General features: G+C 47.9%; 12 protein-coding genes across 12 annotated transcripts; 5 read left to right on the forward strand and 7 right to left on the reverse strand.

The window, feature by feature from the left end:
• Positions 1-58: 58 nt before the first annotated feature.
• On the forward strand, positions 59-1948 carry FAT1 (very long-chain fatty acid transport protein; the record flags this gene model as incomplete). Its single annotated transcript, XM_076682125.1, has 1 exon — positions 59-1948. One exon carries the CDS (start codon positions 59-61, stop codon positions 1946-1948), a length of 1890 nt encoding a protein of 629 aa, XP_076544082.1.
• Positions 1949-2384: 436 nt separating this feature from the next.
• Positions 2385-2845, forward strand: TRVA0_001S10506 (uncharacterized protein; the record flags this gene model as incomplete). Its single annotated transcript, XM_076682126.1, has 2 exons — positions 2385-2514; positions 2562-2845. 2 exons carry the CDS (start codon positions 2385-2387, stop codon positions 2843-2845), a joined length of 414 nt encoding a protein of 137 aa, XP_076544083.1.
• Positions 2846-3268: 423 nt separating this feature from the next.
• On the reverse strand, positions 3269-4360 carry LEU2 (3-isopropylmalate dehydrogenase; the record flags this gene model as incomplete). The annotated part of the gene is made up of 1 exon (XM_076682127.1): positions 3269-4360. One exon carries the CDS (start codon positions 4358-4360, stop codon positions 3269-3271), a length of 1092 nt encoding a protein of 363 aa, XP_076544084.1.
• A 711-nt stretch (positions 4361-5071) lies between these two features.
• On the forward strand, positions 5072-6241 carry SIP2 (protein kinase subunit beta; the record flags this gene model as incomplete). The annotated part of the gene is made up of 4 exons (XM_076682128.1): positions 5072-5177; positions 5247-5435; positions 5566-5680; positions 5743-6241. The coding sequence occupies 4 exons, from the start codon at positions 5072-5074 to the stop codon at positions 6239-6241; spliced, it is 909 nt and encodes a 302-aa protein (XP_076544085.1).
• A 161-nt stretch (positions 6242-6402) lies between these two features.
• RVS161 (amphiphysin-like protein RVS161) lies at positions 6403-7297 on the reverse strand (the record flags this gene model as incomplete). The annotated part of the gene is made up of 3 exons (XM_076682129.1): positions 6403-7069; positions 7124-7197; positions 7250-7297. The coding sequence occupies 3 exons, from the start codon at positions 7295-7297 to the stop codon at positions 6403-6405; spliced, it is 789 nt and encodes a 262-aa protein (XP_076544086.1).
• Positions 7298-9392: 2095 nt separating this feature from the next.
• Positions 9393-10595, forward strand: TRVA0_001S10594 (uncharacterized protein; the record flags this gene model as incomplete). The annotated part of the gene is made up of 1 exon (XM_076682130.1): positions 9393-10595. The coding sequence occupies one exon, from the start codon at positions 9393-9395 to the stop codon at positions 10593-10595; it is 1203 nt and encodes a 400-aa protein (XP_076544087.1).
• A 333-nt stretch (positions 10596-10928) lies between these two features.
• On the reverse strand, positions 10929-12392 carry SAT4 (serine/threonine protein kinase SAT4; the record flags this gene model as incomplete). Its single annotated transcript, XM_076682131.1, has 1 exon — positions 10929-12392. One exon carries the CDS (start codon positions 12390-12392, stop codon positions 10929-10931), a length of 1464 nt encoding a protein of 487 aa, XP_076544088.1.
• A 2479-nt stretch (positions 12393-14871) lies between these two features.
• On the reverse strand, positions 14872-16023 carry TRVA0_001S10638 (M20 family metallopeptidase; the record flags this gene model as incomplete). Its single annotated transcript, XM_076682132.1, has 1 exon — positions 14872-16023. The coding sequence occupies one exon, from the start codon at positions 16021-16023 to the stop codon at positions 14872-14874; it is 1152 nt and encodes a 383-aa protein (XP_076544089.1).
• A 973-nt stretch (positions 16024-16996) lies between these two features.
• Positions 16997-19318, forward strand: TRVA0_001S10660 (uncharacterized protein; the record flags this gene model as incomplete). The annotated part of the gene is made up of 1 exon (XM_076682133.1): positions 16997-19318. One exon carries the CDS (start codon positions 16997-16999, stop codon positions 19316-19318), a length of 2322 nt encoding a protein of 773 aa, XP_076544090.1.
• A 548-nt stretch (positions 19319-19866) lies between these two features.
• On the reverse strand, positions 19867-20757 carry TRVA0_001S10682 (uncharacterized protein; the record flags this gene model as incomplete). The annotated part of the gene is made up of 1 exon (XM_076682134.1): positions 19867-20757. One exon carries the CDS (start codon positions 20755-20757, stop codon positions 19867-19869), a length of 891 nt encoding a protein of 296 aa, XP_076544091.1.
• A 223-nt stretch (positions 20758-20980) lies between these two features.
• YHK8 (MFS transporter) lies at positions 20981-22540 on the reverse strand (the record flags this gene model as incomplete). Its single annotated transcript, XM_076682135.1, has 1 exon — positions 20981-22540. One exon carries the CDS (start codon positions 22538-22540, stop codon positions 20981-20983), a length of 1560 nt encoding a protein of 519 aa, XP_076544092.1.
• Positions 22541-24421: 1881 nt separating this feature from the next.
• DAL5 (allantoate permease family MFS transporter) lies at positions 24422-25966 on the reverse strand (the record flags this gene model as incomplete). Its single annotated transcript, XM_076682136.1, has 1 exon — positions 24422-25966. One exon carries the CDS (start codon positions 25964-25966, stop codon positions 24422-24424), a length of 1545 nt encoding a protein of 514 aa, XP_076544093.1.
• Positions 25967-26899: the final 933 nt, after the last annotated feature.

Consider the following 26899-nt stretch of genomic DNA (forward strand, 5'->3'; position numbering starts at 1 on the left):
CATCAGTTTTTATTGTTAGTGGTATTGATAACCAGTTTTATATTGTTTGTGGTACAGTATGGAGACAGCGGCAGGGTTAGCGCTTGTGGCAGCCTACTTGGATTCGAAGTATCTAGTACGGCGGGACATTAAGCTCCTGTATAATCTGGCTCGGATCAGGCTGTATTTCAAGAAAGCGGCGAGAAACTTTGAACCCCATTCGTTCTTGACGCAACTCGAGAAACTCGTTGAGACTGTACCTGATAAGCCCATCCTCATCTACCCTAGACAAATCTGCCATGAGTACCCTGAGAGATATGAAGACGGCTTGGATCACTTGTTCGAAGTCGAGCGTTATACGGCAAAACAACTGTACGAAAATGTTCTCAAGACAGCGAACATGCTTAAATCCCGCTACGATGTCCAGCCAAAAGAGGTGGTATGTCTCAATCTCCAGAATGGTCCGCAATATGTGTTTCTGTGGTTTGCACTATGGACTTTAGGAGCAATTCCGGCCATGATTAATAACAAGCTCGTCAGCAGCTCGCTGGAGCACAGCATAAAGATATCCGAGGCAAGATTAGTATTGTACGACGAAAGCGTGCAGCCAGCAATGGAAGCTATCCAATCGGCAATTCCCCAAACTTGCGTTTTGATAGATGATCAGTGGATATGCGAGGCATTTAGTTTACGGATCTACCGGGCTCCAGATAGTTGTCGATCCTGGCATGGGCTCGCCGAGACCGCGATGATGATATACACTTCGGGGACCACCGGACTGCCTAAGTCGGCTAAAGTGTCCTGGCGAAGAGTGCTCACGACCCCCCGGGCCTACGGCAAAGATATGAAGATGAACGCAAACACGATCATGTACTCTCCAATGCCACTCTTCCATTCAACTGGGGCGATCATGGGCCTGCTCTCGGTGCTCCACCACGGAGGAACGTATGCCATTGGTACCAAGTTCTCTGCAAGGACGTTTTGGACACAGGTAAAGCTGAGCGACGCCAACTGCATCCAGTACGTTGGCGAGACCTGCCGGTACCTGCTTAACAGCCCGCAGGGCCCCGACGACACCAGCCATAGTGCGATTACTGCATGCGGGAGTGGTATGAAGATAGACGTATGGGGTCGCTTCAAAGAGCGATTTGGCATCAAGTACGTTGGAGAGCTCTACGGAGCTACAGAATTGCCTATGGCCCTGACTGTATTCCAGTCAGGAGAATTCGGCGAAGGATGCATCTCTCTTTGTGGCCCGCTGGCCAAGGCAGTCATGAACAAAATTGCCTACGCCGTGGTGAGAATGGACCCCGACGACCCCACCGAGATCTATCGCAACCCACAGACGGGCTTTTGCGAGCGGGTTCGGCCCAACGAGCCGGGCCAGTTTCTAGTCAGGGCCCCGGACCCGCAGAACCTCGCGGCTTTCTTCCCGGGGTACCACAAGAATCCTGCAGCTACGGAGGCAAAGATATGCCGCAATGTATTCAAACGCGGCGACGCCTATGTCAACTCCGGAGACCTGATACGGGTGACGCCGGATGGACCCATGTACTTTGCCGACCGGCTGGGGGATACGTTCAGATGGAAGAGCGAGAATGTCTCGACGACGCAAGTTGAGGCCGCCTTCCAGGGGATTCCGAATATAGTCCAGGTCGCAGTCGTCGGCAAGTCGGTTCCGAACCACGACGGGCGCGCAGGGTTTGCCGTTATCGAAACGAACGGCCCACTCGACATGGATAATTTATCACACCTAATGCAATCGAGGCTCCCGAGTTTCGCCGTGCCCGTATTCCTCAAGCTCACTTCTGAGGCAATGGAGGTCACAGGTACTCTTAAAATCCGCAAGGAGAAGTTCAAGACGGACGACGAGTTTACAGGCGACCTCTACTGGTGGAACCGGGGCCGCTACCAAAAGCTCACCACCGCCGACTGGAACGCAATTATCTCAGGTAAATCTAAGCTGTAACACTCCGCGAAGCGGATCAACGGGAGCTCTAGTGGCCCTCGAATACATTCTATCTACTAGTACTAATGGGGGGACCAGTCCCCCCAAACCCCCCTGGGGCTCCGCTACGCGGAGGGATGGCTGAAGTGATGGGGGTTTGGGGGCAGAGCCCCCAACTACGGGAGCTCGAGGGCTGGCCCTCGAATACACTTCACCGGTACAGCAGTAATGAGCGTGCGGCTTGGCAACCGCGAGGAGCCGCACGCGGCGTTCCTGCATAATATTGTGTGAATTAAGCTGCATTGTCGCTCTTCAGCCGCACAGGCCGGTGCGCGGGCGAGTTGAAATTTGGATATTATGCGGATACAATAGCGCGGATATATAGTTCCCACCATCCACCCCCCTTGCTTCTTCCTGGAATAGAGTATATTTGTAGTTGCGAGAGTGCGTGGGTAAGATGCCGCCAATTCGATCTAATCTCAAAGACGTGTCGGAAAAGTACACCAAGCTGAATGCGGAGTACGATCGGTGCGTCACCAAGAGCAATAATATCATGGAGGAGATGATCAAACGCCGAGCAGGCAGAGGTATGTTTATTTTTTTGATTTCTTCTAGGGCATGCTAATATAGTCAGATACATTTGGCCCCAAGCCACTGTTGTCGCTCCAGAAGGAGCTGGATAAGCTGGAGCGGAAAAAGGCTCTATTGGAGAAAGAGTTGAAAGGCATTAAAACGGCCGATTCTCCTAAAAACGTTGCATTAGTCGCCAAGACGGGGCGGAAATACATCCAGCACCGGGATATGAAGGCGAAGCTCGAGGCGCATGAGTTTATCGTCAAGTATTATCAGCAGAACCAGGACGGCTCTGTATTAAGCAAGTGGTTCTCCAAGCCGGAGAATAAGAACCTGGTTCTTTAACTAACCGTATTTATTAGCTCACCATAGATTGCTAGATATATTTTTTTTCAATTGCTATTCTCATGGTTGTCGTTTTCATTTGCTATTATCGTCTGTGATATTAATAATTGTTCTTCTATAGGGCATTGAAAGCCATCCTATCATAGCATAATCATCTTATCATTTATAGTGAGAGATTATAATAAAAGTCATTGTACCATATTAATGAGAACTCATGATGAAAGCTCTCTTCTTGTCCTATCATACGTGCAGACAAACTCCGCGAAGCGGAGCCACAGGGGGGTTTAGGGGGACTGGTCCCCCCATGAATACTCCACTGCTTCAATTAACTTAACGAGACGTTAATGAAATACTACAGTAATTCGAATCATATAGTAATTTGAGTCATATCGTGCATTTAAATAGCTGCAATGAAAAAAAAAATTAGGCAAGGAGCTCCTGGACCTTCTTGGCGACAGCATCGCCAACCTCAGTAGTGGTGCTAGATCCACGAAGATCGCCAGTTCGGATGCCAGCGTCCAAAACATGTCGCACAGCCTCCTCCACAGCATCGGCCTCCTCCTTAAGATTCAACGAAAGCCGAAGCATCATGGCAGCAGACAGAATAGTGGCAATTGGGTTGACCTTGTTGGGGCCCAGATCCGGAGCAGACCCGTGGCACGGCTCGTAAAGGCCAAATGCAGTGTTAGTGTCTGGCAAAGACGAAAGAGAAGCCGATGGAAGCAGACCGATAGAGCCTGGAATCACCGAAGCCTCGTCGGAAATAATGTCGCCAAACATGTTGTTGGTGATGATGACACCATTGAGAGAGCTTGGCCGGTTGATCAAGATCATAGCAGCAGAGTCAATGAGCTGGTGGTTGAGAGTCAGCTGTGGGAACTCCTTCTCAATAGTCTCAGTGACGGTCTTTCGCCAGAGCCGCGAAGAAGCCAGCACGTTAGCCTTGTCCAAACTCCACACTGGCCGGGGAGGGTTGGACTGGAGAGCCAGGAAGCCGGCCATTCGCGTAATTCGCTGAACCTCAGCCACACTGTACTGCTCAGTGTCCGAAGCAACCCCGGAGCCATCATCCTCCTTTCGCTCACCAAAGTAAATGCCACCAACAAGCTCCCGAACGACGATAAAGTCGGTCCCCTTGACAACCTCTGGCTTCAATGGAGACAGATCAAGCAGGGATTCACTGGCAAAGTTGCATGGTCGCAGATTAGCGTACAGATTGAGCTCCTTTCGGATCTTAAGCAGGCCCTGCTCTGGTCGCACAGCGCCGGTGCCCCACTTAGGACCGCCCACAGCACCGAGAAGCACAGCATCTGCCTTCTTTGCGGCCTCGAGAGTCTCGTCCGGCAGAGGGCTTCCGGTCGCATCAATTGCGGCTCCGCCAATAAGGTGGTTCTGGAACTGGAACTCGACGTTTCGAGCCTTACCGACCACCTCGAGGACCTTGACCGCCTCAGCTACGACCGCTGGACCAACATGGTCACCACCGAGAAGCACAACTTTTTTAACCTGAGTCATGATGATAAACCCGTTTTCAATTGAGTGAAATGAAGAGAAATGCTTCGAAGCGGAAGGGGTTTATAAAAGCGGTAGGACGCCGGTGACTGAATTGGTTGGTTGGTTGGTGTTTTCGTGGGGACGCCGATTTCGGCGGCCGGTGTGTCGCCGACTGCGGTGTGAAAAAATTCAGCCGCGCATGACATAATGTGCGGCGCTGGTGCGGCTGCGTGCGGCTGGAACGATTATAATGCATATGCATGTCATCATCAATTGGGCCTCAAAGAATCCAATTGAGGTGGTTTCTCTTTCTTGTGACGTACGTTTGACAGCTTGAAAAATGGAAGACAAGCTCATGCCACTTTTTTGGAAAACGTGGTTTCAGGGGGCGGCGTGAAAAAAAAAAAACAACAAAGACCATCACCTTTGAAACGCCTCTTTGGTACTAGAACTGACTAGTAGCTGTCCTGCCTCGCGTCAAATAGACTATCGTGTGGCGGTTCATGAATACAACTGGTTTCATGGCTGGCAACTTGTCAAAGAGAAAGGTTTGTGTCTGTCTTTGTTGACTGAAGGTGGTGAGTTGTCTCATCGAGACGAACTTTGTCGCGAGAAAAGGTGACAAGGCAGCCAGTGTGTGTCGTAACGGATAATTATAATATTCACATCAATTCTAGATAGGTTTATACGGTTCAGGAAAGTTATCATTCGCAGGTGTGTGTGTGTGTTTTCATGGGCAATTCAGGATCGCATGAACACGGCAAGCACAGCAGCTCGACCCACGGTCGTCATCACAGGCAGTCCGCCGAAAGCCAGCGGAACGAAATGGTGCTGAGGGGTACGTGGAGTCATTTCAGAGACCTCTCTATAAGGGTCTTCCAATTGATAGTATACTGACAATGCGTAGAACACCTCGACAGGCTAACAATAAGTAGCGGCGAGTCTGGGTTCTCCTTGCACAGAGAGGCTGAATTGAGAACCCACTTAGATGAAAGCTTGCTACTAGTGCCAGACGATACGTCACGGCCCATCCCTATATCCAGGGTCCCATCGGGGCGGGAGGTTGATCTTGTCGAAGATGACGGAGGCTTCGTGGGTAAGTCATGACATCCACACCACACTCCTTTATTGCGCCTTGCTTTCGGGGGGGAGTGTCTTGGTGATGATGCTTGTTTCCGTAGACAATTGTTGTTGAAAAAAAATGGCCCGCTAACCCCGCGTATTAGAGCTAAGTGGTCCGACTGTCGTACCCACCAAGATCGTATGGACTCAGGGCGGTGAAAGAGTCTATGTAACCGGGTCGTTTGTGGACTGGAAGTATATGTTTCCCCTCGTCAAGGAGTAAGTTTTTAATCGTCCTACTTTCCCTGTCGTTGACGACGAATACTAATGGTGTATATTAGCACTGAGAGCGGGACTTTCACTGGAATTGTCAATGTGCCAGCGGGGGCCCATAAAATTGAATTCGTAGTAGACGGGTGCCTAAAGCTGTCCAATGACCTGCCGACTGCTACCGACTCGGTAGGAAATTTCGTCAACTACCTAGAGACAGACAAGCCAATGGCGGATGATGAGCAGCCAGAATCGTTAGAAATAGCCACACCTGAACCGATACCTCCTCCAGAGTACGTGACAGAAATACCCGTCATCTTCACTGGGGAGACGGAAAAAGTGCCTGCTGAGAGCTACCAAGCGCCGCCGACTCTACCGCCGCATTTAGAGACGGCAATTGTCAATGGCGGCCGCGTAACCAAAGACGACAGCTCAGTGCTGCCAATTCCTAACCATGTCGTGCTGAACCACCTTGCCACGACTTCCATTAAGCACGGAACCCTTGCCGTGGCGTCCACCAGCCGCTACTCACGCAAGTTTGTCACCCAAATCCTCTACGCCCCGCTGTAACCCTCGGCGGAGCCGAGCTACAGGGGGGGGTTTGGGGGAGTTAGTGGAATGTATTCGAGGGCCAGCCCTCGAGCTCCCGTGGCTTCGCTTCGCGAAGGTCCCTCGAACTCAACGGTACGGGTTAATTCATAGAATACAAAAAAAATATTAGCGGTAAAAAATCAATTGGCCAGGGAGGTGATGGACAGATCTCTCATGCTTAACAGCACCTGTTCGACCCGTGAGTCTAGCTGGCCATTGGCATACTCTTCTCTTGTCGATGCATCGAGGTACTGCTGGACCTGAGCCAGACGCGTATAAGACTCCGTACAGAACCGCAGCTGGATCTTCACCAAAGCCTCAAAGGACGGGTCAAGGTACGGGACTCGCAGGTCAATCAATTGCGGCAGCTCCGAAGTCAACTGCGTGTTCAGCTGTTCGTAGACATCCTTGGCCATGTTCATTTCCTTCTCCAGACGCGGCAGCTTGGTGACATCATCGGAAGGCTTCTCAGTAAGCCGCCGAACTTTCGCTCTCAGCGCGTCGTAGTCCAGCAGCTTGTGGCTCCGCTTCTTGATAGCCTCGTTGATATCATTAAAGTAACTGCAGAACCGCGTGATTGGTTCGAGAACGGTCTCTCGGAACGGCCCATCCAGCGCCTTGACAGTCTCAGAGTCGAGCTCCTGGACTGCAGTGAGGTAGTACTTGCTGACGCCGTCTCTGGTGCCTGCGTCGCCGTAGAATGCATCAATGGTCTCCGCGATTCGGGTCTGGGAGGCCGTCATGGCTCGCAGCGAGTCCAGGTAGCCCTTGGCCTCCTTCTGGAGCTTCGTGGAGGCAGACTCCATGCTATATGGTTTTAGTTAGTAATCGTCTCAACTCATGGGTCAATTAGTCGCTTACGTTCTGTACCGCCTTTCCTCAATCTCAAACTCCTTATCAACCGTCTTTTCGACATGGCCGGTTTTCATCATCACCTACGCTTAGTTAGCGCTGATAATTTGCAGTAATCAGTAATTCCCTACTTACCGAGGTGCCAGCCCGGTTGATGGCCTTCTTGAATCCATTCCAACTCATCGTTAAGGGTTGTTGTAGCCGTAGTCTCCAAGGTGGGTGGGGTGCTGACAAGGCTTCGGTTCTGGCGGGAGGTGAGGCGAGGCGAGGCGCGCGGGTGACATGCGGCTCATCATCACCATGTCACTGCCCCGCTAATCCTAATTAGGTACGGTGCACCAGTAAGTGTAGGTGGACGTAGCGATTATAAGCTGTGCGATTATGATTCTTCTTTGGATAAATTGTAGGAGTTATGGTAATTACTTAGCAAGGGGGATTTTGTCCGAGTGATGAGGCTTTATGAATCAAAGCATAGTAGTGACGGTATGCCTACTGCTAAATACTCAAGATAATGAAGCGACATCTATTGAGGGTTTTATCGTATAGCATACGTAACGAGTTCGTTAGATCGTTAGGTAGTAAGCTGATTTTTAAAACTTAAGAGTTTGGAGCCCTTTGTTATTTACGTTACGGCCAATTGATCCTTTCTCTCTGGAGATAAAGTGTATTGATCTTTCCAACCAAGTTGGTATATTATTTTATGACAATGGACTCTTCTTTACGTCCCCAGCTAATAGAACAAAAAAGCTGTTCGAAAAGAACATTATCGCAGCTGTAGTGATATAATATTTCGCCCGTATAACGGGTCGATTAACCGCTTTGTAACGAATCTACTTTCTTGGTAAATGGTACTGCTCTTGCTAAGGTCTAGTCGAACTCTAATGACTTTAAAGTTGCAAAGAACATGTCCAATTTTGGTCAGCAATACGTTATTCCACTGCTACACAGGTCGCTTAACTGTAAAAAGCCGAAATTATTCGCACATGTACATTACTGTATTACAGTACTGTAGCTGGTATAACCTCGTCTAAATATTCTCCAAATATTGAATCGTTAGCTCCGCGCTATATAAACAGATATAAATAAATACTACCGTACGATACAATAAAAAATATAAATACACCTTGCAATTCAGATATATATTGGATAAAGATTACAAGAAATTGAGTGGCTAGTATAGAGATCTCCAAAAGAGCTGAAACCAGCGATTCAAATTGGCCCGAGGATTGAGTTACAAAGTCTGAAACCTGGATGGCCCCACGATCCCCTCGACACACAGCTCTCCTCCTTTGCCCCTGTCGGTATCAATTGAGGCGTCTGTTGCACTTGAACAAATTATGAATAGCCCACAAAAGATGCATCTCATGCGCTGCATACTAGCGCTCAACGGCTAAAGGAATCCATGCATGCACAATTTAACATACACTTGAACGTGCCATGCGGGAAACGAATGGAAGCTTTGGCTCCCAGAAGCCATTTGCTGTGTCAGACATACATTTCCAAAGGTCTTAGAAATGGCTGTCGCTCGAAATGACGGATTGGCTTATGAAGCTAAGAAGGTTCCTTTTTCAGCAAAATGCAAACCAGCTTCACGATTTTACCCTCCCTTAGCCCCGATTGCTTTTTGCATCGGTACAAGGCTATTAAACGATACCCCTTTAGGCGCTAGTACTCTAAAATGGTGTCCCAGCAACAGTATCTAATCACTCATCACTGACAGTAGTAGCGTACGCATCTACGGTCGTATCTGATTGCCTAAATTTGAGATGAATTTCTAGATTGATCGTAACCTGCAGTCACCGGGTAGGTCGATACGAATCAGGACTGATCTCACTTCTACTTCAGCGATGAAGAAAGACTTCCATCCGGCAGCGAACGGTTCGATTAGCTGACACATGCCCCCATTATTCCATTCGATCCACTCCCGACAAGAGACATGACTTCCTTGGTTGGCTTGCTTTTTTTTTTCGGTGTAACTCTCTTTTACCGTGGATTTCTTTTCTGAAGCTCTCCGTTTCATTAGCCAGATACCCTTAATAAAAATACATCTCTAATTAAATATATACAATCTCAATTGCCTTTAATGGTGTAGAGATTTTATATATATCGAGACCGTATCCACTCATTTGGGCTGGAATACACCTTTTCTTTCCAGGGGGACCGTTATACGAGAGATTATTTTTATCCTTCCAGGTAGTGTTCGGCATTGTTCAAGCGTGTTATGGCATTGGTTATGATAGAGCGCACTTGTTTTCCACCTTAGCAACTGAATAAGAACATGTTCACCGCCGTTTCCCCCGTGTTGACTGAGAACCTGACCGCCTGTTCACATTCTTTATACTCGTGCTCCAGTCTGCCACGGCAGCGCCTTCTCTCTCCTTACCATTGCCTGCAGCACTCTCAGCAGCGCACTACCATGGCCAACCCTCTTAAACGAATGGCAAGTGACGATGGCCCCGATTACTTGCGCGAGCAACAGGGCTATGGCAATCAGAATTATATCAGGGCTCCGTATAAAATTGGACTGCCCCCGCCACTACCACCACCACAACCACTTCAGTTGCCGTCGCGGCCAATGCTGCAAGCATATTCGCCAGAGGAAGAATCATTGCCATCCTTTCTCAATAGTCCGCCCCCTATGCAGCCGCAATTGCAAAGCCCCATGGTAGCACAGGACTTTCTCTACCACGAAGCGCCTCCTATCGTACCTCAACCTCAGATGCCACAGGCAAACAGCCCAGGACAGCCGTATCTGATACAACAGATACCACAGCCGCCGCCACCAGTATATCCTTACCAGCACCATCAACAACTGCGACCACAAAGCGACTATGCAGACTCCACTCTAACCAGAAGAAACAACCCCATAGATGTCAATTACCCTGGTTTCATAAAAAGTGCCTATGGCGAACCGTTCGGGACGTCACCAGCTTACATCTCTATAGAATCCATGATACCACCCATTGAGGCTGCCGCATCGATATCGCCAGTTGAGCAGCAACTCACCATGGGATCAGCATCGAGCCGCAACTCGTCTATTGCCTCAATTGCATCGCATGCTTCCACAGACTATCACAAACGGCTATCTCTTCCACTGGACTACCAGCCCATGTCATACTACCCCAGCGCACCGTTCCAAGTCCCGCCCATACCGCCTCAACCATCACCTATTACATCGACAGGGTATCCTCCAGGCTCCTCTACAATGGCCACTGGACTAGAGGCGGCATTGAAACAGTCTAAGCGGAAATCCCGGGCCAAAGCAGGCACGGGGGCCCGACAGAGAAGCAAATATACCTCGCCGTCCTACCTGCTCGACAAACGCCCCCCTGACCAGAACGGGTTTGTTAACTACGACCACCAGGACGGCAAGATAATTATGTCGGCTGTGGCTCCGAGCGGCAATTGTCGCCGCAAGAACAATAAGAAACGCTTAAGCGTAAGTGACATTAGTAAGAAGTTTAACAGCGTCCAAAAATAAATTTTCCCCCGTCCATTCATAGACAAAAGCTTTCCAGGGATTATCCAAGTAGTATCACCATGGTGTATTCCATGACAATGGCGTATTCGGATACCAGATGCGGCGAGACATTGAAATGTCATAGGGGCCGACCGGTGAAAAGTGGATATGCGTATAGCGTAGTATCTCTCTCTTCTATTTCCTCCTATAGTGTTTGTTCCAGACATTGCTTGTGGCCTTTTCAACTCCACAAAAAAATGTCCAGAAGAGCCCAAAAGCGAGATGGTATTGCCTCCTCACTTAGCAAATAATAAATAAATAGCCAACTCGGTTAAAAAAAAAAGCCAATCATCATCAAGTCCCAAGTTCGCCAGCCTCGCAAACGTATATTCCCATGCCCCATTCGCTCTTGAGGATCTGCTTACCGGTTATTCTTCGATGGGGATTGGGGTCGAGGATTGAGTAAATTACATTTCGACAGCGGGCGCGCTTGAGTGATTCAATTGGCTCGTACCCTTTTTCGGCCTTGCGGCCCTTGAGGTACCGCGCAAAGAACTCATCGTCTTCAGCCCTGGCAATAGCCCACAGGTGGCGCCCCGTGCGCATGGCCATGTATATCACCCCGGTAGACCAAATGTCTACGGCCCGGGGGTCAAATTCGCCCTTTTGAAATTCCTCGGGTGCAATGTAAGGCGCGGAGCCACATAGCCCATGAGAGAGGTGAATATCCTTTTCCCAGGCCATGCGGAAGCACTCACCGTTGCCAAAGTCCGAAATCTTGACGGCGCCCGAGGCCGTCAAAAGGATGTTCTCTGGTTTGAGATCGCGGTGAGCGACTCCCATGTCGTGCATATAGTTCACGCCGCGCACAATCTGCTTGAAAATGCAATCGGCTTCGAGATATTCGAGCTTTCCAGCGGCGAGAATCAGCGTGTAGAGATCTCCACCTGTACAAAATTCCATCACCTCGCAGAAATCGCCCTTGGCATCGCGCAAGAGATCCAAGGTTTGGATGATATTCGGGTGCTGTAGCGAGGAAGAGATGCAAAACTCGGAGGTTAGCCGGCGGTTGTAGGTACGGTCCGACTCCGAGGGCCGTTTCTTGAACTCCTTGACGGCGAACAACTGCTCCCTGTTGGTTTTCGAGGCCTGCTTGTGAGCAATTCGTACAACTCCAAAGGACCCGCGGCCGATGATCTCGTGACACTTGCCGTACTTCTCAACAAACGTCAGTTCGGCGGTCTCTTGTTGACTGTGGGCGACAATTGAATCAGCATCACGGTCGCCAAGCCGCACTTGGCTCAGCAGGTTTGCCATGAGCGTAGGCGGCCTTTTTTCCACTTTTTCCCCCGACGAGGCTGACGAAGCTGACGATGACGGCTGTGCGGCGGGGGAGCCATCAGCCGCACAAACGTGCGGCTTGTGCGGCTGTGGCGGGGGCGGCGGCTGTTTTTGGGGCAACCCAAGATTTGCCACTGCCGAGACAGCGCTATGCTTCTTCGCCTGGCCCAGCAGGTCCCTCAGCATTGAGCTTAGCTTCTCCTGCCGCCGGCCCGATTTGAGGCTGTGGACGTGGGTTCCGTCCTCAAACACCTGGAACCGCGGCATTTTGCCCTGCGGGGGCGTTGGATACCCACAAGGGGGTGTAGCATACGCGGAGCTGGAGCCGGAAGCGGACACTGACTTTGCGCGCGCCCGCTGTGCGGTGTCGTCATCGCTTTCAATCGCCGGCGAAGCCGCAGAGGAGGTCGACCTCCGCCGCGCGAGGAACGAGTATGCATCCTGCCTGGGGGTAAACAGCTCCTTGAGCCTACTCATCGTGTTCTAACCGAACCCTCGCAGACAGAGCCAAGCCAGCCAAGAGTCTCTATTATTTATTTATTTTGATTTTGTATACCGGTAATGTGAGGTAAAATGCACTTTATAAAAGGCGCCACCCGAGAACACGCCCGTGAATATGAGCAGAGCTTAGACAAGCAAATAAATGCCCTTTAACTGGTCCTGACGGAGCTTACAAAATCCTTTACTTTGCCTAGGAGAAAAGGGGGGAGAGGGAGAAGGAGGAGGGGGGGAGTGCCTCCATTAAATAGCCAAAATGTACAGCTTTTATTTACGTGTGTATCCGTAATATAGGTACAGGTTACGCTTATGGGGCCCCCCGCGATCGCTCTCCAGAACATACAACATAATTTTGTGTGTGTCATGAGTGGAGAGAGAAAGTGAGCAAGGGCTGTGTCGTGTTAGTGGTCTCCCGTGACCTTTTTCCCACTCTGTAAAACAGGCACGGACTCGCCTACGGGATGTTTAGCTATTGCCTTTCTGTCGAATGGCACTTCTTGTGTGTTCAGACGCTGTCTCGACCCCAGTTCGGCTCGGTTAGGTTGATGGCCTATGGTTGGATTGGACAGGTCTCCATGTTTGAATGTGAAACATTCCTGTGCGGCGCATTGTGCAATGTTTGCCGTTACGTGGGTGCTTCAATTGAGAGTTGCGTGTTCCCCTCTCCACCCCTCTTCGGCTCTTTAACTTAATTGGCGCAGGCGAGCGGGCAAATGTTGGCCGTTAGGGATATTTTTTACTGTGCAATGGCGAGATTTAGGGTTTCATTTAGTTAGGAGGTTTGTTTGACCAGCACGTGGAGAGTCTCACTTTCTTAGACACGACCGCGCCGCACGACGTCAGCCGCACAGAACTCCACCATGTCGCCCCTGGGGGGTTAATCATCAGGTCACTCGCGTCAATTTATGGAATAGGGTGTAGTGTTGGACAAGGACGGTCGTCATTCCAGGTCTGCCTGAGGCTCGCTCTGTCGAGGGAGATTGGTGGGTTGACTGTAGCTTCGGACAAAGGAGCGGCTCCAAGGATCGAGTATGACATCAGAGGCAATGACCGATCATCGTCTGTAAATTAATAGTAACATGTACCATATACACTTCGCCTAATTCCAAGTATAGCCATGATTCTGTTTTTGTTTCCCCTTTTTGTCATTGACAGTGATCTCGCTTTATGTTGGTTCTTCTACCACAGTATGCCCATAGTGCATTGCCCGACTATCATGTGTCGTCAAGCATATAATTGCAGTAAGAACGTATGACTGAAGTGCTACTGTGTGCACTACATTAGCATGTAGTACTGCTCTAAGTATGTATAGACAGGGAATAAGTAGCAGTGAGAAGTCCCGCATTATATTATTGATCACTCATGACTGTACGGTGACACGTTTTGTTGTCTTGGGCTGCCGACGGCCGTTCTGGCCCTGATTGACATGCGCTTGTCGACATCGTACATTCCTTGCTTGTGAAGATTTTTCTGGAAATTATGTGCTAAAGGCTTATTGCGGTTGCATGTACCGTTGTTTGTAGCAATATGAAATATGCCTGAATTGCGAGCTCCTACTTGTAAGAGGTAGTGATTAGAAAGTATGGTAGTATGTAAACTACCTACTTCTCATACTCCATGGTACAATATGTATTGTGCAAGCTCAATTCGAAGTGGACCGGGAACCCATGTAAACATTTCAAAGGTAATTTGTTAATAGTATGCATAGTCTGCCAGTAGTCTACGCATCTCAAATGTGTCAAGCGAGTTACACAACGTTGCACAGGGTAAGTAAAAGCACTCAACTGCTTTATATTTAACTATAATAATAAAAACATGCCTAATAAACAATTTACGAATCATTTAATCTTCCAATAAGGTTTCCAGAACAGGTTCTTGTGATTGATCGGAATTACGTGAATTCAGGCGGATTGGACCAAGTACGAGCTCTTCCTCGGGAAGGGATTGAGGCCCGTGGAATAGACCATCCTCCCTCATCGGTTCGTTTCAGCTTGGCACCATATCCATCGCATTGAGTGGAAAATCCATCCAGGTATCGTCAACCTTAACTTTGATCGATGTGTGGAATCGGTGGCCTTGATGGGCCACGAGGAGAAAAAAAGAGAACATCACAGAATTGCTGCCCTATTTATACTTTTTCGTAGCGAACGATACTTTTTAGCGCGGCAAATAACACTGAGCTTTATACACAAAAAGCAAGAAAGTTATTACTTCAAGTTTAGGCTAGAGCAAGGATAATCAAGTCAACCATAACAGACGGTCATGTAAAAGGTCACTACTTGTCCCAGCATTCGAGCTGTGGGTAATACCCCATACTTGGTGTTACAGTAGTACTTGCTCACTTTTTGCTAAGTTGTATAGAAAAAGCTTGGTGGAGGAGAAAATAAAGGCGATTGCTAACTAACGTATACTCTCTTCGATTACCGGTAATATAGCAATACGTAACACAAATCAGCAATCATGACAAGCTCTGCTTGATTAATCGCTTGTAGCCATCAACACTGTCAATAAGATCGCTAAAAGTAATGTGCTCCTCAGCACCGTGAGCCTGATGTATGGAGCCCGGACCATAAAGGTTCTTGGTGAAATTGCCGTCCAAGTTTGGAATGTCAGTGCCGTACTTGAGAATGATGCTGTCAAAGCCTGGTACGTCGTAGGACAGGTACTGGGGCTCCATGGAATAGAAGCTGTCGAGATTGACTTGTGAACGCGACTCAGCAACTTGCTTCATCTTGCTGACGACAAAATCGTAATCACTGGCAATTCGCACAGACACCAGTGCCCCGGCCTCTGCCGGGACGACATTACCAGCAACACCACCGGAGATTTTGCCGATATTGAAAGTGGACGTCCCCAGCAGGTCGTCCACTGGCCACTTGGTCTCGAGCAGCTCATTTAGCAAGTCAACGAGGATCTCGTTGGCGCTAACGCCCAGCTCTGGATAGCCTGAGTGGGAGGCCTTTCCGTGGATACTGTACGAAGCCATGGCAATGCCCTTGTGACCAACTCCGAGCTTAAGCTCGGTGGGTTCGCCAAAGATGACCGTCTCCCACGATTCGACGCCCGTCTCTCGATTGGCGAACTTCATGCCCGCACCGTTGGTCTCCTCTTCCACGACGAAGAGCAAAGCAACGTCGCCTTCGTCGATCTCGCCGACCGCTCGCAGCTCTTCGACAGCAGAGATCTGAGAAGCGACGCAATTCTTGGCATCGACAGCGCCCCGGCCGTAGATCTTATCGCCCTGGACCCGGTAAGGGAAGAAAGGCGGCACTGTGTCAATATGGGAAGTCAACAGAACTCGCGTCTCTCTCTTCTGGCCTGGATAGGCGTAGATGTTGAATTGTTTCGGGGACTCCTGGAGCACCTGGGTCTCGACGGTGTAGTCGAGGTTCTCGAGGTACTCCTTGAGGAACTCGCCGACCTTCTCTTCGGTGCCCGAGACGGACGGGATCTCGACGAGCTTTCGATGCAGGTCAATGAGCTTGGAGTTGAGCTCCTCCTTGGCGAGCGGCTGCTCAATTATAGTCTCTACGAAGGGCACCCACTGTAATGATATGGCTGAGGCTACTGATGCGGCAGCGATCGCGAATGACATATACGAAACCTTCATTTTTTGCTTATCTCCATTCCAAGTGATTTTGCAATGATAAACGAGCCTTAAAAAGCGGAGTCCTTTTCGGAGAAATGAATTCAGGATCCCACTAAGGGCCCTATGTACGATACCTGGGGAATACCTACATGCTCCGTCGAAAATCCGATACCAAAGGTAGTACCTGCCGTCTACGCGTACAATTTCTGTGGAGATTATGCATTATGCAGCATATCATGGGCTATCGAATTCTTGAGATGGGGGTGGGGGAGGGTTACTATTTATTCGCTTAATGGCTTGTACTCTGGGGTGTCTATTCACGGTTGGCTATTCTAACCTATTACCGGTAATTGTATCGATAACATACATTCTATATACGTATGTATATTCCCGGCTTTATATCGCAGAGAGCTGGCATAATTCTGACATTTCCCTGAATATTCATTTCTATTCACATTTAGTGAATACATTTTTGCTACTGGTACTGCTGTTAGCAGATATTCCACGTTCAATGTCGCTAGCAAACCAATAAGCATATCAAAATCGTTTCTCATAAAAATGATGCCATTCCCACCATTCCCATCAAATAACAACATATGAAGTGATTACAAACCACCATCACTTGTATATTTCCAGCATCAATTTTTCTTGCTTGAAGGTTCTTAGATTCATCAGCTACGGCAATGTCTATCTTTCTACATGATATACCAGTACCATAAGATAGAGAACATCAATAACTACGTTCATCGAAAAAGCCACTATCATAACGCTTCAGCGACCAAACCACGAAGAACTCGCCGCATACACACAAACTGATGACTCTAGCTATAACAAATGTAGTAAAAATAATAATTCAAAGACGGTAAGAAGCTGTGTAAATAGGGTTTAGCAACCGTACCCCGTGCTAGTGTGGCGTGGTCGCGGAAAAACCACCCCTACCTCCGCCCGACGCCTTTCCCCAAGACACACGACAATAATGAGCAGCCACTAGAGAATGGACAGCAAAGAGCAGATCAAGTCAAGCATACCGCTGCCGGAGGATGATCTGGTCTTGCCTAGTAACCTTAAACTGGCACTCGAGAACAACTACTCGCGTGGGAACATCCTGCGGGCCAAAGAGCTGGTGACATTCTTTAAGGACGCTGAAGCAGGCACGTTGGCGCCCATTGTGCATAATGGCATGTACTATAAGCTCCGTGGCGGTGAGAACTACCACGGTGTCAGCTGCTACATCGATTCGCTGCTGGTGGCCATGTTTGCCCGCCTGGAGTCGTTTGAACCCATTCTGTACAGGACCAAGACCCAGGATACCCCGGACGAATCAAAGGAACTGCTAGCGATCATGCTGCGGTTATACGTGAACCTGCTGCGATCCGGCAAGTTCCTCTCTACTGATATCACTAAATGCATGATCGGTGCTCTGCGCAATGCTGGGTGGGTCCAGCTTGAAGACGCGGATCATCTCCACCAGCAGGACACGTCGGAGTTGTTCACGTTCATCACCGATAAGTTGGATATGCCTCTTTTGACATTGAAAATGGAGATTGCGCATGGAGGCAAGGAGGATAAGGAGGACGATCATCGGTTGATTCACGAGAATATGCTTCTGTTGTCGATCCCTGGCGAAAGCGACGATGAGCCGCTCCTGCTGGAAGAGTGCCTCGAGTCATATTTCTCAAACTCAATTGAGGTGACACGTCAGCTTGAACGTAGAATGACTTTGGAATCCAGTGCCGAGCGTCCGGGGCTGATATCGCGGCCATCGTTTGCACTGGAAAGCCGATCTGTGAAGGACGTTATGACATCTACCGTGGATTCAGATTACGAAGAGAGCTCGCGAGCCTCTTCGAGGATTTCCTCTCGCAGAAACTCGCTAGAATGCCCTCCCCCAGCTTATGAGAGCTTGAAGCCTCTGACGCCTTTTGACAAGGGCAACGAAGAGGCTGATCTTCGGGATACCAAGTCAATTGATGGAGGGCTCTTTAATGGTAAGCCCAATCCATTGTGGAACGCCGATAACAAGATTTCGCTTCCAGCGTGGATGTTTTACCAGCTTTTGCCGTTCTACACTTCCATTAGAGGTGAGAACAAGACAGAAGGACAAGCGCAAGTGTCACAGCACTTTGCCAATTCGCGTCCTGTGCTCGTTATGTGTCTCAAGCGGTATTCATATACGCCAGATTTCCGGGGCAGAAGAAATAGCCGTCAGGTCATTGTGCCCCAGACGATCAATCTGCCGTCGTTTGTGGCCGATGATACCTCTGAGGGAAATGCTTTTGGCAATTTCAGGCTCGAACTCGAGTCTGCCGTGTTTCATCGCGGAGAAGACCTAACAAGTGGTCACTATATCGCCTTGGTGAGCGAGGACAGCACAGTAAATTATGACGACACTGCTGTTGCTACCGTCGAGCAGCAGCCTGACCAACTGCAAAGTGCTGCGAAGCAGTCCAAAATGCGCGCCTATTTCAGGAAGTCCAGCGGGTCTGGGGCTCGGGACGGCGAGGACGAGGAAGGGTTGACTTCGTGGGAGAAGCAAAAGAGAACATTCTTTTCGGATAATAGCGCTGTGAAGGCCCCACCAAAGAGTACCGTTGAAGGTGAAGCAGTGGTTGCTACTACGAATAACGGTAATAGCAACAGCAGTAGTAGTTTGTCGTCAAGAATCCCCAACAGACGATGGCTTTTGTACGACAACGTCGCCTATCCACGAGTCAAAGAGGTGGATTTTGACGAAACTTTTGAACGCGAGTGCCCATATCTTCTCTTTTACCGCATGGTACCCATCTCCGAAGCGGGTGAATCCTCGAGTGATTTGACTACTACCAAAACTGATTCCGCGGGGTCATTCGGCGCTGTTGCTGAGCAAAAAAAGAGCCTGGCCAACTTGTTTAGCAAGTCTTCCTTCTTCCGTGACGCGAGCAGTAATCATGACAACCTCGCCAGCACTCCTAACCTAGTGTTGCCCAAAAAGCAGATGGGGTCGAAGCTATTTAGCGGCTACAGTACTACCCCAACGACACCCCGCAGAAGCATGGAAGATGTCAGCAGTGAAGATGCCACCGGCGAATCAAAGCAGCGTTTGAGTTTAGATATCCCTGTTGTCGATATCGATGTGGGGCCGCGAGTATCAAGGCGTCGTTCAGCCCTGATAGCTCCGTTCAAGTCGCTTTCTCGAAACCCATCTCCATCTCGAAAGCTTGGTGTATCGCGATCCGTTTCTCCTCGGGCTTTTTCCGAGGGAGAGGAGTCGAATAAACATCATCGCATGCGGCGCAAACGCCGTGAATACAGAAGCGAGAAGTGTATTCTCATGTAAAACACTCCTAAACCATGGAGTATGCATGCCGGTTAATTATTTAAAAGGCCTGGTAAGCTTGCATTGAAGGCTTGCTCTCATTGCGGCATATTCAATAGAGACTACCAAATAGAACCTAATGGTAGACAACAGCACCATGCAACTTTGATCGGGAATATTGTCATTTCAACCGTAATGGCGTATATATCAAGAACAGTGTACGACTACTGGTAAATAATACAGTAATCAATTCGAAAAGTCGATTATTTGAATCCCTTCATTACTGGGTAGTTAACTGTGTTTCAGTTGGTAGATACGGGTACCGGTACTTCCCAATTAAATCCAATTGGAGGTGCTGCATTGAATTGATTTAACCGAGCCGTTCGGCAGTCTGAATTGATGTCTTATAGCTAGTAATTGCATAGTATGGTTACTGATCTATCCTAGGGCTTCATAAGTTATTCTAAGACGGTAATTTATCCAGTCAAACGGATGCTTATGGTGAGATTCAAGTTCACAGATGTGATTTCCGTACCCGAAAATTTCATTACAGCATTCAAACGCCTAGCTTAGCGCGTGCGAATTAAATGCACATTTTCACAGGATTCTCCCTCTACCGTCTCTTCAAATCCAAGAGACTTATAGAAAGGCAGACCGGCCTTGGAGCTCTTTAAAAAGAGTTTTTGTGGACCGGAGCACTGCGAGTGGCTAGATCGAAACGTTGGCCCAATATTAGGGATTGCGTTTATCGAGCATTCTAGGAACTTCTTGCCTAGACCTTTTCGTTGATAATCCGGGTCAATGATGAAAGAGCTTAGGTAGCACATATCCATTGGACGATATAACGCCATGCCAATTGCGTTATGCCGTCCCAGTTGGCTTAGCATCCCCTCTGATTGTTTATCATTAGGTGGGAGATCATTACAATCTTGAGGGTGGTCTATGTAGTGTTCCTTGCGTTCGTTGTTGATGACATGCTCTGGTTGCCCCAAATGATCCCACCAATCGGCCACTCGGTACTGGCACCGCTTGAACCAATAATATAACCAGTACAATAGGCCCGATTTCCCATTTGAATAGATTGGATCATCTTTCATATATCTCGGTAGTATCCATGAACAGTAACCAATGAGCCGAGAGTTATGATACATCCCAAGAACCAAGCTTCCTCGATCCAACAACTCTAGATGGGATATTCGGGCCCATACTCTACATATACGCTTATAACATGTCATTTTTGTTATTAATGCATCCAATCGTTCACGTGGATCAGTAATGCCATTTGAAATGTCGCTTACTGGACGTTTGAAGTCAAGAAAGTACGACTCCCCCCACCATTGCCACATTTCATTCTGAAAAGACTTATGAAATAATGCTCCAACTTCTAGAGCATCTTTCCAGGTATATCTATCAGGTATTAGCTGTTTAGCGTAAACGTCTTGTGATATTTGGTATTCCATAGTTCTATGAAGAATCGAAAAAGGTACTACCGACACCTAACCAGTAGTTTCAGAAGGGCGGATGAATGTCGGAGGGTCGGACTTTGAACGGCAAAATCTATCGATCGAAAACGGTCAGAAGGTCGACTCGTACCTGACGAGCATTTGTAGATTATTTTAGTTTGGCTCTATTCTATCAATGCCAACATTTCAATATATGTGAATGTATAAATAAAGAATCATATTATGGAGTGTTGATTCTGGAAAACTTACTAAGGTTCCGGATCCTTTCACCGTATTTCCAAAGAATTATTGGCGCAGGAATACCAAGGACAATTGCTAGCAATCCCAGCATGGTGTTTCCCCATCCCAGTCCCATTCTTTCGTACATCGACGGTGCAAATAATGGGAATGCGAAGCCACACAAGCTCCTCAGGGAAGACGCCGCCGCAACAGCTGAGGCAGCGTATATCCTGTACGTGTCCACAATATAGGTCTGGATACCAGCGATAACGAGTACGATACCAAAACAAATAATTGCCGATCCAATATCAGGCATTATCCAATGCACACCGGCTTGAGCAGACCAGCCATACCAGAAACAGCCAATTGGAACGAACAGCGAACCAAATACAATAAGTGGGGTTCTATATTCTGGCCTTGCTTTACCGTTGTTTCGTTCCTTCAATTTTTTGTAAATTTTATCCATCAGCCTTGCTGCAACTTGCGTACCACCAACATAGCCTAGCGTTAGTGCAATGTAGTGTAGACCTCCAATAGCAGGGTTCTCATGATAGACGTCACGGAATAGTGCTGGAAATGTAGTGAGCAAGATATAGAGCAAACCATAGTTGAACGCCATATAGAGGCCCAACACTTGGATAATTGGCTGAGTGAATACAAATCGCATTGGCCTGGAAAGATTCGTTGCCAACATAACCAGGAGGGAGTCCTTCAGCTCGTACTTGCTGTGGTAACGTTCATCTCCCGTGCTCTTACGCAGCTTTTCTGCCCGTTTGTTCAAAATCCTTGGTGCGTAAGTCTCTTTGAACATCATGAATACAATCACAGCAATAACAGCGTCGGCAATCGAGGTAGCCCAAAAAGCCCATCTCCATGTCGAGTACTGGGCAATGAACCCTCCAGCAATTGGTCCCATTGAAGGTCCCAGTACAGGAGCCATGGTGTAAATTGACATCGCCTTTCCTCGCTCTTCGGGAGCCCAGATATCGCCGATAGTTCCACTGCCTAAACTTAATGGCGCGCTTCCTCCAAACCCAGAAAAGAATCGGCAGACAATCAATTGCGTTTTAGTCTGAGCAAAACCGCATCCAATATTAAAAGCCAGGAATATTAAATTGGTGACCTGATAGACTGGACGTCTTCCATAGACCTCGGAAAGGGGTCCTAAAATAAATGGTCCAACGGCGTACGCAAGAATGAAAATGGATATAACAATCTGGGATTCAACACTACTAGTAATTCCCAGATCTTTTGAGATAGCTTCATCGGCCGGTGCTACTATGGAAGAGGTAGCTGGTGAAATAAACGTTAGCAGGGACATCAGGAAAGTAATGATCCATTTTTTCTTATATGTCCATTCTCGAGCATTTTCTGGATCATTCTCCTGAAATTCAACAAGAAACGGATCCTGCTCTCCCTTCTCTACTTCTTCAACGTTTGGCCTCTGTTCCTCTATCTCTCGCGGAGTAGCCTGCACTTTTGCCATGGCAGAATCACTCGAGCTGATGGAGTTTCTCCCCTCTTCTATATCAGAAGACTTTTCTAATGTCTCCACCGGCATTGCAAAGGCATTCACACGTAGGATAGATCTTGCTTAGTCTATCTAATAGCTATGAAACTTGAGACCTCTAAAACTATTCATTATTTATATATGTTCTCTCATACCTGTATAGGACTCCGATGAGATGGCCCTCTCGGTTATATATCCGACACTCCGAGCACCTTACGCTGCGACGAGATGGGGCCCCTCGGTTATGCATCCGACGTTCCGACCACCTTCCCGCAAAAAAAATTGTGAGACAAGATGCAAGATGGTGACCATAACGGCCAAAAACGTTACTGCTACTCTCCCCCCCCCCCATGGTTGTGGCTGTGGCTGTGACAAAAATCAGAACTCCGATAGGGTCACCATTTGAGTGCAGCTGTCATACGTCGACAGAAAACTGCTTAGCTTAGTACACTGTAGCACAATTATGTTTTTACAGTGCAGATGATTTGTTGCAGTTTGGGGCTGAGTCATATACGGCACAGGGAAAACTTTAATTTCAGACATGCTCCCTTTTGGCTGACTTGTAGAATTGCTTCATGCTTCTTGATGCCATCAGGGACAGCTATAGCTTGACAAGCTGTTAGAACTCATATATAATGGTTATAGAGGCAGTGTTCGAAAGAAAGGAGGTGACGTCAAACTTAAAGAATATCACACCTTTGCAATAGAATCCTAGGGTGGCATAGTCCTGGGCATACCATACGGTAGTATGAATTGAAACCAAACAGGTGTTACGACTAGTGAAATAGGTATTATTCCGGTCACGGATCAATCGCGTACAGAAGCTCCGGGTAGTCGAACAACGACAACGAACGGAGTACTGTATTACTATCCAAAGGCCCTCCTGAGCCAGAGCGCAATGGATTGTGGCTGACATGTAGTACCAGCTTTTAGCTGCATAATTCGCATCAGCCTAATGGGCATTGCGCCGGCTTCAGGAAGTTAGCAGACCATCCTTTATTGTTGGAATGAAAAAAAATCTACAAGCCAGTTCTGAGTGTACATGAGTAGTCTACCAGTATTAGTTTCTTCAATACTACCGTGTACTAATCTACGGTATTTAGCCATATGGAGGCGATATGATCTGCTGGTCGGATTTTGCTCTAGCTTCCCCAATCGCATATTCGATTGGAGGTTATGTAGATATATTCAGCTGTACTTAGTAATGGAGTGCCATTTGAATTGTACCACCTTCTGCAGGTAACGGAGATGGATAGGTACGATAGTCTCTCAAACTGCGCTTAAGATTAAACGTTTAGTGTGACTAAATTGGGCGAAATGGATTCATATGCTAATAAAATGCCATGGCTTTGCTGCAGCGAAAGATGTGACCACTGATATTCATAGTTGCCGACCCTGAATAGCAATAGTCGATTAACCCCTTGGTGACGCAGATACCCGAAAATTCCATTAAAATGCATAAAATATACCTCTTTCATATCAATTGGGCCACGTAGTTGTATCGCATTTGCGCCGTGAGGTTGATGCCGCCTAGGGTCAGCGAACTAACCGTTGCTACCACGGCATTTAAAATTCTACATCCTTCAACCGTGGATATTGATGACGCTCCCCTCATGGGCCGACCTCGCTGTTGGGTGACAGCACTTTTGAGGAATTGGGTCAATCTTTCGAGTCACTCCTTCGTACCGAGGAGTGTCTACTACGTACTCAAATACGTCGCTCATCTTTTAGTTCTCGCGCTGTGATATCTTCAATTGTTGTTTTTGGCAAGACGAAAAAATTGACATCAGGTAACATATAAAGCCAATTGCTAGTGTGTTTTAGAGAGCGTTACGAAGTTCTATTGTACTCATATCCATAACTTATACCGCAAAAAGTCATAATGTGCATGGTAATAAATCACAAGATAATCACCAGCTGAGCATCGGTAGACTAAAGAGCGTACCTAAATTCGGGATTCTCAAAATCTGTCAAATCGGCAAACTCTGAATTGTTCACATCTAGAGTCTCGCTGCGGTCATCACGGACCTTATTAGCCCGCCAGTTGACATAGTAAAGAAGAACCATGAAGAAGAGCGTCAATGCAGCACACACGACCATGGTAATCTTCGCACCATTATAATGCGGGGCCTGAGCTTGAATGAATGTCAGGGGACCAATTAGGTTGCCAACACAATAGAAGATAAGGAAGATGGCATTGACTGTGACCTTCTTGGTGTGGCCGGCCGCATTAGAACTGATGCACGACAAAAGACACACAAAGACGATAGGGCAGGTGTAGTATAAATAGAGCCCTGCCAACTGCACATGCGGCGACTTGCCGAACGCCAAAAGACACATCGAAATGACGAAGCTTACAGCACCCGCGATTCCTACCAACATTCGCTTTTGGGTGTATTGCACAATTAGTCCGGCCAGAAGTAGCCCAACAATCTCAACCCCTCCACCGGGAAGCATCATTAACAACGCCTTCTCATTCGTGTAGCCCATAGTTGTGAGAAGGATACCAGCGAAATTGGTGATTCCGCCATTAGGTATATCACTAACCATAACGATTACGATGTAAATGTAAGTCCTCACATCAGTAAACGCTTCGATAAATTGCTCCTTCTTGAACTGCTTGTTGCCGAATCCTTGCTTGTTCGATCGAATCCTCTCAACAACTAAGAGCCGCTCCTCTTCTGTAAGGAACCATGCTTTGGAAGGATTGTCTGGGATGTGGAAGTAGCAAATGATACCGAGAAAAATGGTAATTAAACCAATAGTAATGAACAGAATCTTCCATGCCGCAATTGACGTCCCTACTGTTGTCTCGCGCTTGTACAGCCCGTAAGCAATGCAACTGCCAAGGATGGACCCAAGGCCGTTACAGCAGAACCACATGGCTGTCCGCAGGTATTGCTCTTCTTTCTTGTACCATTGGGAGGTAATAATGACAAAGGCAGGCGTGATTGCCGATTCGAATGCGCCGAGCAATGTTCTTAAAGCCTCGAATCCGGCGTAATTGTTTGGTGCAGCTGACACCGCTAATACCGTGCCCCAGAGGATAATAAAAAGTGCAGTCATCTTTGAGAGCGAAAACCGTTGTAACAAGAATGCAAATGGCATCTCAAAGACAAGATATCCAAGATAGAACGCGGTACCGGTCCAACTATACATACTTCCTTTCATGTTGAGGTCTTGTCGGAGTCCCATAATGGCAGCAGAGGAATTGGACGTTTTGTCCATGAATTGGACGGCATAGACCATACATATCAAAGGGCAAATATAGAGGTCAATTTTCCTCAGGAGACGTTTATTCGTTTCCTCATCGATTACCAGCCCCTGGGACTGCTGGGCAATTTCAAAAGCCTCGTCAATGGCATTTGAGTAGATATGTCTCTCTGCAATGTTCTTGCCGAGACCAATCTCTACGTCTGGTCCGTGTATGTCAATTGAGTTCACAATTGGCCTCTTTTGTGCTTTTTCTTTGGACATTGAAGGATTTTTGCCACGAATAATTAAAATTATCTGGCAATAGTTGGAACCTTTTATACATCTAATTGATATTAAATGTCGTCCAACCCATTTTCACACAAAATGCTGATGCTGCCACGGCCTCCTCCATTACGTGTACAGCATTGCAAACGGACCGAAATATATCCGCTTGTCCGTTATGTTCGTAAAACTATTGAGGTACCCCCAATGTACAGTACGATCTTCACCGATTACGCGATCTGACGCGATGTCTCCATCATAAAACGGTGTCGATCATCATGCATCCGGGCTAACATTTCCCGGACTCACGGAACTCTAGTCTCGTTAAACTATATAGGATTGCGAGAGAGCAAATGCGAGCAAATACACATGCAGTGTCAGGAAAAAGCCCTGAAAGTACAATGTTGGCCTCCACAAGACAAATTGTGTAGGTTGCGAAACAGGGGGTAGATGAGTAAATGGCCTGCATCTACCTGATGTGTTGCTGATCAAACACGTAGTAATACCGGAGTATTCACAATAGAACAGGTGTAGAAAAGAAAATAGAGGGAATGGCGCCCCCGCGGAACCTGCAATAGCGAAGTTAACGACAACCAAGAGCCGAAAGCGAAACAGAGAGAGACACTAGCCCTATTGTTCGACGCCATTGATGGCTCGCTCATATACTTTGCGTAACCTCCAACAATGCCATGCCCTGGAAGCTGCTATGCCAAGGGCTGCATTTTATTTTTATAATAGCTATTGCCTTCGGGACGACGTTAACGCTTTTCGAGGAGTTAGAACGTTCCTAGGAGTCTACCTTTATGATCGGAACCTTCAATGGTTCCCACCTGCTTTGTCGTCGAGGTATCTCCTGGTGTTTTTTCTGACGCCCAACATAGTCAACAGATCAATCACCATAGGTCAATACACATTTTAGTCAAAAATTGAGCT

The sequence above is a fragment of the Trichomonascus vanleenenianus genome (assembly GCF_965637985.1).
Source record: "Trichomonascus vanleenenianus strain CLIB 3782 genome assembly, contig: TRVA0_001S, whole genome shotgun sequence".
NCBI classification, from domain to species: Eukaryota; Fungi; Ascomycota; class Dipodascomycetes; order Dipodascales; family Trichomonascaceae; genus Blastobotrys; species Blastobotrys vanleenenianus.